At 42.5% G+C, this 16140-nt stretch overlaps 1 protein-coding gene across 1 annotated transcript in view; it reads left to right on the forward strand.

The window, feature by feature from the left end:
- The window catches only part of MATN2 (matrilin 2), a 61254-nt gene that overhangs the window by 17418 nt on the left and 27696 nt on the right, over positions 1 to 16140 (forward strand). Inside the window, exons 5-7 of the mRNA XM_082235546.1 lie at positions 2026 to 2148; positions 14393 to 14515; positions 15924 to 16046. Coding sequence (XP_082091672.1) covers positions 2026 to 2148; positions 14393 to 14515; positions 15924 to 16046 — 369 coding nt within the window. The remainder of the gene's footprint in view (positions 1 to 2025; positions 2149 to 14392; positions 14516 to 15923; positions 16047 to 16140) is intronic.

Genomic DNA, 16140 nt, shown 5'->3' on the forward strand with positions numbered 1-16140 from the left:
CAGACCCTCTCCACAGACATATTACAGACTCCATCCAGTAGCCAAACTATAGTGGCACCTCCGGATGCTGCACCCCCCTGCAATCCCTACACAGATCTGGCGGGCACTAGGCACAAAATCACAGCTCGCCCCTATACACGAAGCCAAGCCAGAGCACAACTAAATGCAGCACAGCCATCTTCTCAGAAAAACTCTTCACAAGCTCAAGAGGTCAAGACACGAAAGCTTTAGCAACTAATCTACACTTAATGACCCACCCAGGGGTATTCAGAATATCACTCATGAAATCACTCAAGATATCCCTCAAGTAATTAAGGAACAAAAGAAGAAAAGGCACACTAATCTAGGAACTTCCTCTCTGCCCAGAACGTTGGAGGCTATACACCACACCCCTCAACAGTATTTATAGGAACTCAAACACCAGATTCTGCTCTGTTCCAGTAACAAGAAGCCGAAAGCACCAGCCTGAAGATGACGAGTGAGACCTCGTCGAAACGTCGCCCAGACACCCCTACTCTTACACGGGAAGACACCCGAAGACACCAAAACCTGCATATATATATATATATATATATATATATATATATATATATATATGCTTTCGTAGATTTTCACGGGTACAGGAATGCAGGTTTTGGTGTCTTTGGGTGTCTTCCCGTGTAAGAGTCGGGGTGTCTGTGCGACGTTTCGACGAGGTCTCACTCGTCATCTTCAGGCTGGTGCTTTCGGCTTCTTGTTACTGGAACGTATATATATATATATATACTTACCTTACAAGCTGTTGCCTGATTCTTTGTTAAGTGGGGTAAGAAGGGGGAAGCCAACTTACTTTGTTAGCTGGATTTGCTCAAAAGGAAGCTTTGCAGCCTAATTCCTATGCTTCTGGTTTTGCTGCTGAGGTTGGGCTTTTGAAACTCTGTTCAACCCACACATGTGGGAGCCTAGAGAAATGAATTGCAATTAGTATATCTTCTCTTACCTATTAAAACCCATCCCACAGGTCACACTTTGTTGACCCCCGTTTCACTCTGCACAAACTGAGAGAGGTAGCTGTGTTAGTCTTCTGCAACAAAAGCAACAGCAGAGTCTTGCAACACAGCATTTATTATGGCATAGACTGATGGTAGCCATTGTGGAGCCCTCCATATGTTGTGGACTAATTAACAGGAAATCTGCATAGGTTTGCAGTTCGGTGCTATTCAATCTCATTTCAAGTAAATCTTCCAGAAGTTCTCCCATTTCTGTCCATGTGGTAATGGAAGGTTCTGATACAATTTTAGCCAAAGTGCTTGGTTTTAAGCCAGTTGATGATCTGATTGTAACATTTGCTGTTCCTGCAGATTAGTTCTGCATCCAACAGATAATTTTGGGTAAGGTAACAAAGCATATCTATTGTCAGTATCTCAGCTCGCAGTCAGAGGTAACTGGCCCCTCCGGGCAACCGACTGAGATATTTGTTGACCTTCTGATCTGCGTCTCCCGGCAGGATACAGGCAAGGTCATAAATCGGCGATCCTCCTCAGACGTGAGAAGAACACACCCTCCTCCTTCTCTCCCTCCCTGCATTCCCCAGGGAGGGGAAAAGAGACAGACAGGAGTCTATTTACATGTCTTTTATTCCTGTCATTCAGCAGTACAGAGAAACGTGTCTGTACCCTCCAGACTCCAGCAGTAGAGTCACGACTCCACCCCTGTACTTCCAGTACAGGTCAGATGACACTCTGAGCTAACATCCGGTGCTCAGTACAGAGAATAGACTCCCCCTTTTTCCCAACAGTACAGTTCCAGACATCAACATCCTGTTTTGCATTCCAGCCACCTGCAGCTGGCTTTTGCATTGCTGCTTTTTCCTGACATCTATATGTTCACAAACATCTCCAATATTACTGTCCTCTCTGCATGCGGATACTATATGATATGAAAGATTGCATGACCTGAGACAGAAAGAAAAGGTAGAACTGATGATGGCACAGGCTGCAATCCCAGTTCTTTCTAAGACTGTGGTGTAATTTTTATATTTTGCAGCCCAGGACCTATGCGAAGTCGAAAAGCATGATTGCGAACAGATATGCGTGAATACACCTGGATCCTATGTTTGCCAGTGTTATGATGGTTATGAACTTGAGGAAGATGGAAAGAAATGCTTCAGTATGTATCTGCTTCCTATTGTTCTTACACTTAAAAAAAGAAAGCAAGGAAAAAGAGGCTGCTTTTATTGCGATAACTGTCTTGGATATCTCTTAGCCCTCACCTGCTTGGGCCTGCCACAGGGTCCCATTGGTCACTCTCATTCCCATGAAAAAGGTTACTTATGACTGCAGGCAGATCAATCTCTTTAGTTTCTAATCTCCTATATTCAGTTTGGAGTATCAGGGATGACAGGGTGGCTGAGACCCATAAGCTGTCAGCTCACACGTTCCATTGCTTGTGGGGAATGGAAGGTTCTGCTGGCTGCGAAGCCGTAAGATAAAATCTTACAGAACTAATGTGGGAATAGGATGAAGGGAAGGAAGAATTCATGTGGTGCCACTGTAGAAATTTCTCTAAGCAGGAGATTTGCAGCAATGGGCAGGAAAATTATCAGACACAGCAACAAACTAATAAGTTCAAGGGCACAAACTCTTTGTGATAGCTATGTGAGTTGTTCCTAATGTTATGATTAATCTGCTGTTTCCCACACTGTGGACTTCCCTTTTCTGGAGCTGGAAGGGAACACCTCCACATTTCATTAAAGAGTGTTCCTTGATCCTAAACAACTATCTTTCTCAGGCTCCAGTTTTTAAAAGCTTGCTAAAAAAATATGTGAAAGCATACTGATTCCATCATATGTTCAAGTTTTCTTAGGCCCATAAACACAGTCACACCCCAATACTTTGTAAGCAAAACAGCTTCCCACAGCTGTACATTCTCTCTAGCAAACTTCACTCTGAAACCCATAAAACTTATTGCTTTTCAAATAACAGCTGTTTTATGTTACTACTTTGCATGAGGAATGGGTTGTTCTTTGTTCTAAAGAATACTTTACTTTCTGATTGCTGAATGCTTAAACTTATTATATATAAATCGGATGCATTTCCATTTACATGCACTATGTTCTCTTTTTGTTTATTTAAGTATTTTCATTTGTTTGAATACCTCCTGTCCTATGTCCTACTGAGATCCCTAAAAATCAAAGCCATCTTCTTTTGTATAGTCTTTGTTAATTTCTCCAGGGGCACATAGACACACTAGCTCTTCTGTAACTGTGCAACTCCTTTCCCCTAGGGAGTTCTCATAGCCCAAATATCTAGCTTAAGTGCCACGATACTTCTCTTTTTCTTTAAGCTAGGGCTGAGCTATAGGCAGCTCTCAGGTCAGCCAGAAGCTGAAACAGACTAAAGAGACGGATAGGAAGACTTTTACAGCCTTTTCTATCCAGAAGTGCCTAATGGCCAACTTGGGGGAGGGGAGGGACTAATCCAGAGCCTGAGAACATTTCACTAGAAGGAACTTGTTCCAAATGGCAGCTACACAGAGAATGGAACCCACTTCTAGCCCTGGCAGCTTCTGGCACTTCAGGGACACAAGGGTTTAAAAAACATTTCCATGCAATTTCAACCATAGTATAAGTTTCTCTGCTCAGACTTAATTATATTCCAGGCTCATTGGATAATTTAGCAGGCTCTTATTAGTGGCTTATGGAATGATGAGTCCTCTTCTCACTCTCAAAACATGTCTATTCTCATATTCATGTTATGTATTTTCCCTTCCTCTTGACCTAATTCTACAGAGGTGTGGCTTCTCTACATTTAGCTTGGAGGAACTCCATAATACAGTATGTGCAGCTTATAGGCAGCTTAGTCTGAAGTCCTATGTACCTTCCAAATGAGTAAATCTAAATGAGCACAGTGGGACTTACTTCCAATTGTGTGCTGAAAAATCATTTATTTTTTTTAATGAATGCCCTTACCCTAGCCATATTTACTTAGATTTAATTATCATTGATTTCAGCGGACCTTTATCCATCTAACAGTGCTTATGGTTGTGGTTCTTTTGTACACTCCATTTTAGTTTCTTCTACACCTTGAACTTTTAAGATACAAATTGCAGTGGCTCACAGGAATACTGTTCCCTTACATTTCCAGTGGTCAGGCATGAGTGTTTTTGCTTAAGTAGCTAAAACTTTACCACCTGAGCACAAGGGAGAGGTGTCAGCAGGTTCAAGTTTTGCAGAAGACAAAAGTGCTTTCTTTCTCAAGAGTGGATTATATGGGCCAAATGAAATACTACTACTTTTCTCAAGAGTAGATGATATGTGCCAGATACTATTAGTTTCAAAAACCTAGAATAGTCATGTTGTCTGAACATCTCAACTTTACCCCAAGAATAAAGAGTAAATTACAGTTGAATCAGAGCCCAGTCATTCTGAATTCTGTGTGGCGCTTAATAATTGAATCTATAGGACAGAAAAAAACCTAAACAGTTTAAACATCAAGAACCGATGTTTTGACAGAACTGAAGTAATACGGCAACACAGCACATATGTGTATGTGAGAACACACAAAAGATGTTGCATATGTAGTGTTTTGTGTGTGTACATTATCCCTCACCAGATAAAATTGTGTGCCCTTCACACTTAATATTAGAGATGACTGACCCTCATCAGGATACTACAATTTCTTTCTTGCAACTCTTCGTTGGAATCCATTGCAATGTATATCTGATTGGGACCAGACCATAGAAGGCAATATGTTCAGTACCCTCCACACCCTTCTGGCTTTCAAACAATGTGAAATATTTAACAAAAGTAGTAATCAGAAGCAGATAAACATGTTTTCAGGGGAAAGGAACAACAACAAAAAACAGATGGGAGAATTCTAGTCAGTTTTTTTCTACGCCAATGGCCAATATACCTAGTAACAACAACAATCTATGCATATATTCTGTCTCCTGCAATACAGCAGACTAGCTGAAGTGACTTTAAGATATACGTCTATCGACTACCTTGCTGGGTATTAGCTATAAAGCAAATTCACATGCAAAGTATAAGAAGAACCAAACTGCCATTTAAAAAAAAAGTCTAATGGAAAGTTTTGCCTACTTTACACTGATAGAAGTTGGTCTAATAAAATATCAATTTAAATGCTTTTCATTTCTAGATATTCTATAAATGCTATTAAGATAAATGTTATAAATAGTTGGTCTATATGCTGTCCTATAAGTTTAGTATGTTTACAATTCATCTTGCCTCATTTCAAAGTGGATATTGTAGAGCTGTAAAAGATTTATTATGTTTTTGTATATGACGGAAGCTGCCCAGAGTGGCTGGGGCAACCTAATCAGATGGGCAGGGTACAAATAATAATAAGATGATGATTATGATGATGATGTATGTAATAATTGGGACTTTTTAGTTTAGAAAAAGGGCAAGCAAGAGGGGACATGGTAGAGATTTATAACATCATGCATGATGTCGAGAGAGTGGATAGAAAGAAACTGTTCTCAGGAAGCTGAATGCTGGTTGTAGCTCAGAGCAGACCCACTGAAATTAATGGACACAACTAATACCCATGAATTTCAATGGGTCTACTCTGAGTAAGGGATCCAACCCTATTACTCATCTATTCGACAAAGGTGCTAGTCGCTGACTACTTTTGTATTTTCGAAATAACTGTTTTCCCATTGATTGGGACTTCATTAGTATAAATAAGTAAATTATATCCTGAAATGTACTGTGGTTAGAGTAGATTGCTGTTACTATAATTTTGTCTCACGAGGCTGCTGAAAAATTGCGCTTGAGATTTTTAAGGGAAAGCTGATTATTGCTTTAATTTTCAAGAAATGTTCCATATGACTGTCTTCGGCCTGGAACAAGGAAGGTGTTTGCCAGGAAAGTGGTTACACATCCTACATGACGGAAAGTCTAAATTGTTTGGACTCTGCCCAATTTCTTTAAGTCAGCAAAGCAGAAACTCCCATAATGTGAAAGAATATTATCAGCTGCTTTTTGTTCTGTTTTCCCAAGGTTGCCTAAATTATGGCAGAGTTACAGTTGTGGGATTTAGGGAGAATGCATTAATCCAAACAAATGGACATTAATTTTTTTTTTAAGTAATATGATTTTGGAACGTAAAAAAGAAATATAACAGGATCTAGCAGCTAGTTCATAATGGCTTAGTTGGCACTGTTGGGAATGCCGTACTTGGTAAAATTTATATAAAACATGACATTATTTCAAGGGCAAAAAATGGAAACTTTGTTCTTTTTATTAGTCCAAATGATCTAAGAAACCACTTTGCGATTTGATTATGTTTATCCTTTGTTTAGAATAATTCTTTAAAAACTGACACAAGCTCCACAGAGATAAATACAGTTCAGCTTCCTCTATCCAAAATCTGCAGAGCATTCCAAACAATTTAGAATGTTCTGAAAGAGGGTTTTGATTAACAGGTTTACATTTAGGCAAATAGAAGGCATTTGAGAAGGGCGCAAATATATTCTAATAAGCAGAAATTTTGAGTAATGGGAGTTTGCACAATGACAGATATACAATGTTTAATATTTTCAGGGTATAGCTTACACCATTTCACAACCACTTTCACAAATTAGTTTAGTTTTGGCATCTTGCCTAGTGCTTTGTAGATAAATATTACGTCCTGTTTATATTTAGTGAATATAAATTACCAAAATGACTACAACAATGCTTCTTGCTGTCAAAGAGCAATACAAGCCCAGTATGGTGTAATGGCTAGAGGGCTGGCTGGGAAGGCCCAAGTTCAAATAGCTATTAATCTCAATGGGAGGCCCTGAGGCTAAGTTGCCTAATTTATAAGGTTGTTGTAAGGGGGGAATAGAGGACGGAGAATAGCATGCATTCATCTTTCAGCTTCTTGGAGGAAGAATGGGATAATAATGTAAGTAAACAAGTCATGGTGAACTATGAGGCCAGGGTTTACATCATAAGCTTGGTAACACAGAGGGACAAAACTAGTTTGCAGAACAGTAAGTGGCTTCATTGGACAGTTGCCAGATCCACAAATTGCTCATTCCTTTAAATGCTTTTTAAGGGAGAGAGAAGGAAGCTGCTGTGTTCAACCATGCCCGCTTATGGCCTCCACCATTTGCCATGGTGGTGCTCAAATAAGGTCCTCTTGATGGGCAGACCAGGTGAGGGGAATCAGGGTTGAAACAAGGTGTGAAGCGTAGAGGCTACACCCTTTCTCAGAGGGTTTAAAGGGGTGACATCATACTTCTTTACCATTTATCCACATAATTAGCTGCCCCCGGTGGGAATTGGAAAATTCACAATGAATTCCTCACTGGCCTTGCAGACAACTTCATTGTCCAGAAAGTGGGAGAAGCAACAAGAGGAACAGCCATTTTAGATCTGGTCCTAACCAATGTTGATGACCTGGTTAGTGGGGTAGAAGTGGAAGGATCATTAGGCGCGAGTGATCATGCTCTTCTGAAGTTTACTATACAGCGGAAAGGAGCAGCCAAGCATACTAGGACTCAATTTCTTGACTTTAAGAAAGCCGACTTCATAAAACTTAGGGAAGTGCTGGGTGAGATCCCATGGACAACAATACTAAAAGGAAAGGGAGTTCATGATGGCTGGGAGTTTGTTAAGACGGAGATAGTAAAAGCACAATGTCAGGCAATACCAATGAGACGGAAACATGGAAGGTGCCTAAAAAAGCCAGGGTGGCTATCTAAAGAACTTTTAACTGAATTAAGATTAAAAAAGGATGTGTACAAAAAATGGAAAAGGGGGGAAACCACCAAAGAGGAATTCAAACAAATAGCCAGCACGTGTAGACACAAAGTCAGAAAAGCTAAAGCACAGAATGAACTCAGGCTTGCTAGAGAGGTTAAAAGCAACAAAAAAGGCTTTTATGGGTATGTTCGTAGCAAAAGGAAGAACAAAGAAACAGTGGGGTCACTCAGAGGAGAAGATGGTGAAATGCAAACAGGGGACACAGAAAGGGCTGAACTCCTCAATGCCTTCTTTGCCTCAGTCTTCTCCAATAAAGAAAACAATGCCCGACCTGAAGAATTTGGAGCAAATGATTCAGCAAAGGAAACACAGCCCAGAATAACTAAGGAGATAGTACAAGAATATTTGGCTAGTTTAGATGTATTCAAGTCTCCAGGGCCAGATGAACTGCATCCAAGAGTATTAAAAGAACTGGCAGATGTGATCTCAGAACCACTGGCAGTCATCTTTGAGAATTCCTGGAGAACAGGCGAAGTCCCGGCAGACTGGAGGAGGGCAAATGTTGTCCCTATTTTCAAAAAGGGGAAAAGAGAGGACCCAAATAATTACCGCCCAGTCAGTCTGACATCAATACCAGGGAAGATTCTGGAGCAGATCATTAAGCAAACAGTCTGTGAGCACCTAGAAAGGAATGCTGTGATCACCAATAGTCAGCATGGATTTCTGAAAAATAAGTCATGTCAGACTAACCTGATCTCGTTTTTTGACAGAATTACAAGCCTGGTAGATGTAGGGAACGCAGTGGATGTAGCCTACCTTGATTTCAGCAAGGCATTTGACAAGGTGCCCCATGATATTCTAGTAAAGAAGCTGGTAAAATGCTAAATAGTGAATTTAAAAACCTATCAAAAATGTATAAAATAATGTTAGAGTGGCACACGAAGGATGAGGAGGTGAAGTCAGTGATGGTGCAATGGGCAAAGGATTTGGGATACAATATTCAATTGGGGGATTGGGAAAGGTTGTGGAAAGAGAATATAAAATTTACAGCTTGTATGACATTGAAAGAAAACATGATGAAAATGCTTTACAGATGGTACCTGTCACCTGTGAGACTGGCAAAGATGTACAAAGTAGATAAGAAATGCTGGAAATGTAAACTTAAAGAAGGTACATTCTTCCACCAGTGGTGGGAGTGTAAGAAAGTTAAAAGCTTCTGGGAAGAAATCTATAACGAGATGAAAAAGATATTGAGGTATACTTTTGTGAAAAGACCAGAGGCTTTTTTATTAGGTATTGTAAGGAAGGACATCAGAAGAAAAGACCGAAAATTTTTCCAGTATGCTGTAACAGCTGCCAGAATAGTATTAGCTCAGAGGTGGAAGCAGGAGGAAATTCCAAGGGTAGAAGAATGGAGAGCAAAGTTAATAGAATATGCAGAATTGGACAAATTAACAGGGAAGATTAGATATACAAAAGACCAAAAATTTATAAAAGACTGGGAGAAATTTGTGTGTTATCTGGAAAATAATTATGGTGTAAATACAACGCTGGTGGGGTTTAAAGAGGCTTTGTAAAGAACTAATGAATATTGTTCAATAGAAATATAGGAGGAAAGGAGGTGTAAATGGCAATATGGAAGAATGGAATGTGTACTAAAAGAATAACTATGAAAGAATGTCAGCGACGTTGAAGGAAGTCGAAAATGCATATGATTTGTTGTAAAATGGATAATGTATAATGAGTTGGATTTAATAAAAGCTTTTTAAAAAAAAAAAAAAAAGAAGAAGCTGGTAAAATGCGGTCTTGACTATGCTACCACTCAGTGGATTTGTAACTGGCTGACTGACCGAACCCAAAGGGTGCTCATCAATGGTTCCTCTTCATCCTGGAGAAGAGTGACTAGTGGGGTGCCACAGGGTTCTGTCTTGGGCCCGGTCTTATTCAACATCTTTATCAACGACTTGGATGATGGACTCAAGGGCATCCTGATCAAATTTGCAGATGACACCAAACTGGGAGGGGTGGCTAACACCCCAGAGGACAGGATCACACTTCAAAACGACCTTGACAGATTAGAGAACTGGGCAAAAATAAACAAGATGAATTTTAACAGGGAGAAATGTAAAGTATTGCACTTGGGCAAAAAAAATGAGAGGCACAAATACAAGATGGGTGACACCTGGCTTGAGAGCAGTACATGTGAAAAGGATCTAGGAGTCTTGGTTGATCACAAACTTGACATGAGCCAACAGTGTGACGCGGCAGCTAAAAAAGCCAATGCAATTCTGGGCTGCATCAATAGGAGTATAGCATCTAGATCAAGGGAAGTAATAGTGCCACTGTATTCTGCTCTGGTCAGACCACACCTGGAGTACTGTGTCCAGTTCTGGGCACCACAATTCAAGAAGGACACTGACAAACTGGAACGTGTCCAGAGGAGGGCAACCAAAATGGTCAAAGGCCTGGAAACGATGCCTTATGAGGAACGGGTAAGGGAGCTGGGCATGTTTAGCCTGGAGAAGAGGAGGTTAAGTGATATGATAGCCATGTTCAAATATATAAAAGGATGTCACATAGAGGAGGGAGAAAGGTTGTTTTCTGCTGCTCCGGAGAAGCGGACACGGAGCAATGGATCCAAACTACAAGAAAGAAGATTCCACCTAAACATTAGGAAGAACTTCCTGACAGTAAGAGCTGTTCGACAGTGGAATTTGCTGCCAAGGAGTGTGGTGGAGTCTCCTACTTTGGAGGTCTTTAAGCAGAGGCTTGACAACCATATGTCAGGAGTGCTCTGATGGTGTTTCCTGCTTGGCAGGGGGTTGGACTCGATGGCCCTTGTGGTCTCTTCCAACTCTATGATTCTATGATTCTATGATTCTAATTGATATCACAATATAGGAGATAAGAAGAGTCAGTATGGTACAGTGTATAGTATATACTAGAACATGGGAAACCTGGGTTCAAATCCCTGCTCAGCTATGAAACTCAGTGGGGGACCCTGGGCCAGTCAGTCTCTCATGCCTTTCGCTCCTTGGAGGAAAGGGAGTACAGGGGTACCTCGGGTTACAGACGCTTCTGGTTACAGTTGCTTCAGGTCACAAACTCCGCTGACCCAGAAATAGTACCTCAGGTTAAGAACTTTGCTTCAGGATGAGAACAGATATCGTGCAGCGGCGGTGGCAGCGGGAGGCCCCATTAGCTAAAGTGGTGCTTCAGGTTAAGAACAGTTTCAGGTTAAGAACAGACCTCCAGAACGAATTAAGTTCTTAACCTGAGTTACCGCTGTATATCAATGAAACAAACAAATTGACCCAAGGATGCCATTTTTGGTAGACGCTTCGTGTTGGGTGCAACACGGAGCCTCTACCAAAAATGGCGTCCCTGGGTCAATTTGTTTGTTTCATTGATAACCTGACAATGTGGAATTCTTTCTTCAATGTTGTGTGGCGAGAGCAGGGCTTTTTTTCAGCCTGAACTCACTGGAACTCAGTTCTAGCACCTCTCAGGTGGGCTTCATTGTCATTCTAAGAACGAGTGAGGTGTTCATGGTGAGTTCCAGCACCTTTTTCTTCTTCTGGAAAAATAGCACTGGAAGAGGGAGACTAGTTCTAACCAAATCACTGCTTCCCAAAGGATCCAGTCCCTGAATATTGTTCCGTACTCGCCACATTTTAAGTAACACCCTAGGTTTCTTCCAAACTGTAAATTTTTCTAGGCGATGACAAAGGAAACTTTCGTGTTTAACCTCAAGCAGTCAGAGTCAAGTTTATTTTGGCTGCACGGTGATAGTCAAGAAAGAGAACAGATTGTTGTTGAGCATCAGTGCTCAGATGTCAATTAGAACAGCTAGCACAGAGTTTGGTATGTGTCGGACTGAGTACAGCACCATTTCTACGCCCACGTGCTTTGTCTCACCTGAGGGTCCATGAAGGCAACTTTAATTTCAAGGATTGTGAACGTTACTTCCATTCCTCCAGACTCTGCAGTCCAGATGTATGGCGTGCTTAAACCAAATAGGGAATCTCAGATCAGGGGGCCAAAGGCAACCTTCCAGGTCTCCCCATCTGGCCCACAGAACTCTCTGCAGGCCATCTACCCTCTCCCTAAACCATACCCCTCACTGGCTCTGCTAATCCGCCTGAATGTCTTTGCCTGGCTGCAATGTGTCCTTGGACTCTGATAATGCCTCTGGCTTGTCTGCTTCTGTTCATCAGACAGTGGCTTTTTCCACCTGCCTTGCCCCAACCTTAGGAGCCTTCCTCAGACCATGTATTTGAGAACTGCAGAAGCAGTTGGGAGGAGAGAAGAGGAGCTTGGGGATATTTTTTAAAAAAACAACAACACAATTTTATAAGTTGTGTGTCCTTGTTTCTCAATTTGATCCTTTTACGTGGTTTTGTGGTATTTAATGCATTATGACTTGCTGTTATTTTTACTGATTATAGTTTAGTAAAAAAAATGTATTGTAATTGATAAGTGTGAAACATATAATTATTTAATAATAATAATAATAATAATAATTAATAATAATTAATAATTTTATTATTTATACCCTGCCCATCTGGCTGAGTTCCCCAGCCACCCTGGGCGGCTTCCAATCGAATGTTAAAAACAACACAGCATTAAATATTAAAGACTTCCCTAAACAGGGCTGCCTTCAGATGTCTTTTAAAGATACGATAGCTACTTATTTCTTTCACATCTGAAGGGAGGGCGTTCCACATGGTGGGCGCCACTACCGAGAAGGTCCTCTGTCTGGTTCCCTGTAACCTCACTTCTCGTAATGAGGGAACTGTCAGAAGGCCCTCAGTGCTGGACCTCAGTGTCCAGGCTGAACGATGGGGGTGGAGACGCTCCTTCAGGTATACTGGACCGAGGCCGTTTAGGGCTTTAAAGGTCAGCACCAACACTTTGAATTGTGCTCGGAAACTATCGGGAGCCAGTGCAGATCTCTCAGGACCGGTATTATGTGGTTCCAGCGGCCACTCCCAATCACTAGCTGCCGTATTCTGGATTAATTGCAGTTTCTGGGTCACCTTCAAAGGTAGCCCCACGTAGAATGTATTGCAGTAGTCCAAGCGGGAGATAACTACCGGTAATTTAATTTTACTGTTTACTATTATGTTGAATATTGCTTTATTTGATATAAGTTGTTTATTTTAAAGTTACTGTGACTTTTTCTGGTATTGGATCAGATTGTTATGAGGTGTGTGATCTTTGCTGTCTGTTTTGTTGTTTCTTCAGCTTGTAAACCACCTTGTGTATAGTAATATAGAAAGGCGGTATACAAATTAAAAGAAAAAATGAAAAGGGATGGAGGGTAGGGAGTGTGTATGTGTGTGTGTGTGTGTGTGTGTGTGTGTAGAAAGTAGCCTACTGCAGAAAGGTGAAATTCACATTTGTTGTTTCCACACACACCCTTTGCCTCTGACCCTGCCCTCCACAGACATGTGGCCCCCTGAAGGTTACCCAGATTGGAATGTGGCCCTCAGGCTAAACATGTTCCTTAAAAAGGTAAAGGACCCCTGACAGTTAAGTCCAGTCACAGACAACTCTGAGGTTGCGGTACTCATCTCGCTTTACTGCTGAGGGGGCTGACGTTTGTCCGTAGACAGTTTTTCCGGGTCATGTGGCCAGCATGACTAAGCCACTTCTGGCGAATCAGAGCAGTGCACAGAAACGCCATTTACCTTCCCGCTGGAGCGGTACCTATTTATCTACTTGCACTTTGATGTGCTTTCGAACTGCTAGGTTGGCAAGAGCTGGGACTGAACAACGGGAGCTCACCCCGTCATGGGGATTCGAACCGCCGACCTTCCGAGGCAAGCCCTAGGCTCAGTGGTTTAGACTACAGCGCCAACTGTGTCCCTCCAACATGTTCCTTACCCGTGGTTAAAGTTATCACTAGCCCTTTACCAACCCACAGCTGACTTGCACAGGAAAATTGTCCACTGTGTAGTTCACACAGTTGGCTTCCAGCATCTTCAGGGGATGATGGAATTCTCCCCTTTCCCCAGGACGCCTCACTTCCCTTTCCCATGAACACAAGGTATGGAAGATCATGCCTTAGAATGAAGTTCATGTCAGCTGCTCCAACAGGATTATAGCAACAATGTGATGGGAAGGTCAGTTTAAACATGTGCTATGCTCTTCGTGGTACTGCAGTCCAAATTGAATCTAGATGGAAAACCACATACACATTGTCCACTTCTCTCACCAGCACCTGACTAAGGGCCTTAGTTGATAAGTTGCTGTCATGTTGGCATCCGTCTGTCTTGAGAAACAGTGGAGTGAGCCCCCAGGGGTGAAGTCAAGCTGCTGTGTTAGCAACACCAAAGTGACTTCCTCAGGGAGCAAGCCTGGGCAGAGTGTATGGAGGTCCTGGGCTGCCCAGATGACAACACACACACCCACCCTTTGGCCTTGCTGATGTGGTCCAAAGCAAAGCAGAGTTATACCTTTGTTAGCAGCTTAGCTTAGTTGCCGGCAGGAAGTGTACAAGGCACCATCCAGTCATCTTAGGGACTCCACTCCAGATTTGTGTAGGGTTTTCTTCTCCAGAAGATATCCCGCAAGGCTATGGAGGTTTAGGATCAGAGTTTTCCATCTCCTAGATGGGCTACCTGCCCACCAACAACGTTGCAAACCATGTTCTGTCCCTGAGTGAGCTTGTGGTTCTTGTTTGTTTTTCAGTTGTAAATTACTGTGCTTTGAATAACCAAGGCTGTCAACATGAATGCATTAATACTGAAGACTCCTACTACTGTCAATGCCGCAAAGGGTTCATTCTCAATCCGGATAAAAAAACCTGCAGGCGTAAGTTTTCCACGTCTATGCTCAGTTCTTTCAGATAGTAGCACACAGGTGCATACAGTCTGTTGTAAGGGGAAGTGCCACAGTTCCACCATCTGTTTTGCATGCTGGAGGTCCTGGCTACAGTCCATGGCATCTCCAATGAAAAGGATCTCAGGTTGCAGATATTCTAGAAGGGCCATTCCTAGTAGGTGAACTGGCCTAGATGAAGTACTGCCGTAATGTACAATTAACAACACACTTTAGTACATGTGCCTATATGATACAGGTGGCAGAAAGCATGGTTTCATGTTGGGGGAAATAGGGGGAAGAGAGTGTTGCCCAACTCAGCCTCCTCCTTTGCCACCGCTCCTGGCAGTCAAAAGAAAGCAGGGTGGAAGGAAGGGAGAAGAGTCTTGTGCTGGGTCCAAGGAAGCAAGCCAGGCTGACCAGCTGGACGGCCGGTGGAGTAGCAGCAGCATCAGGAAAAGGAAGATGAGAAAGGGGGAAGGAGGCAACAGGGCCACTGCCACTGCCATCCTTGCCATGGGAGGTTGCGACTCTCCAGGTTGGCAGACCCCTAGCCACCCATCCAGCTGGGCATGCCAAATAAAAACAAGAAGAAAGTGAGCTAGGTCAGGCCTGAAGAGAAGACAGCGGCTGGAGGAGACCCTGGGCAGGAGCAGGCCCTGAAGGTCGCGGGAAAGGGTGTAGCTCAGTGGTTCTCACCCTGTGGGTCCCCAGATGTTGTTGGACTACAACTCCCATCCTCCCTGACCACTGATCATGCTGGCTAGGAATGATGGGAGTTGTAGTCCAACAACATCTGGGGACCAGCTGGTGGGGTGCAGGCCGGCCTCTGGGGGGCTGAAGTTTAAGAGGTAGCAGGGGCAAGGGGATTATGGGAGTCATAGGTGGGCATTGAAGCTAGCTGGGCTTCAGGGAGGGGTTGTCTGGAAAACTTTAATAAAAATATTAACGTGCAAAAAAAAAACCAAAAAAAGCCCCTCCTGGCAGTGATACTGATGTAGACTAGAAGGTCCCTATTTTCATCTGTGGAATGTTGGGGTTATGGGTCCAACAAGACCAATTAGATGTATTCTGTTCCCTTTAGTGGCTGGCAGGGTTGCATGGGTGGGGCTGTAACCCTAACCCCTCGCGTTGCTGCCAGTTATTGAGAGGGCAGGACAAAGCAAAGCAGCACTGACCTCAACATTGTATAGATGTAGCTTTGGGAGTGTCAGACTGGCCTGCGGTTTGCTTCTGTCCCCAGATTTATAAAGATTTTCTTCAATTTTCTGTGAAAAACTAATGCTCTTCTTATAGTCACATCTCTGGCTGAAGCCTTTATTTTTGATTACAGTCTGCTCACTTTGTGTACTACTCCTGTTACTTAAATAATAATAATTCCCCCCTCCCTCCCAATCTTCAGGACCAGACTACTGTGCAATGCAAAATCATGGCTGCCAGCAGGAGTGTGTCAATACAGATGAATCCTATTACTGCCGATGCCAGCAAGGCTTTACTCTCAATCCAGATAAGAGAACGTGCAAAAGTATGTTGTCCTAAAGTGTATAGTAAGTTCATCTGTTTTTACTTCTCAACATCACCATCACAGCTTTTTTTTGTTCCTTTTTGCCGTTTTGAGG

Source organism: Podarcis vaucheri (genome assembly GCF_965113315.1).
Source record: "Podarcis vaucheri genome assembly, chromosome: 8".
Classification (NCBI taxonomy): Eukaryota; Metazoa; Chordata; class Lepidosauria; order Squamata; family Lacertidae; genus Podarcis; species Podarcis vaucheri.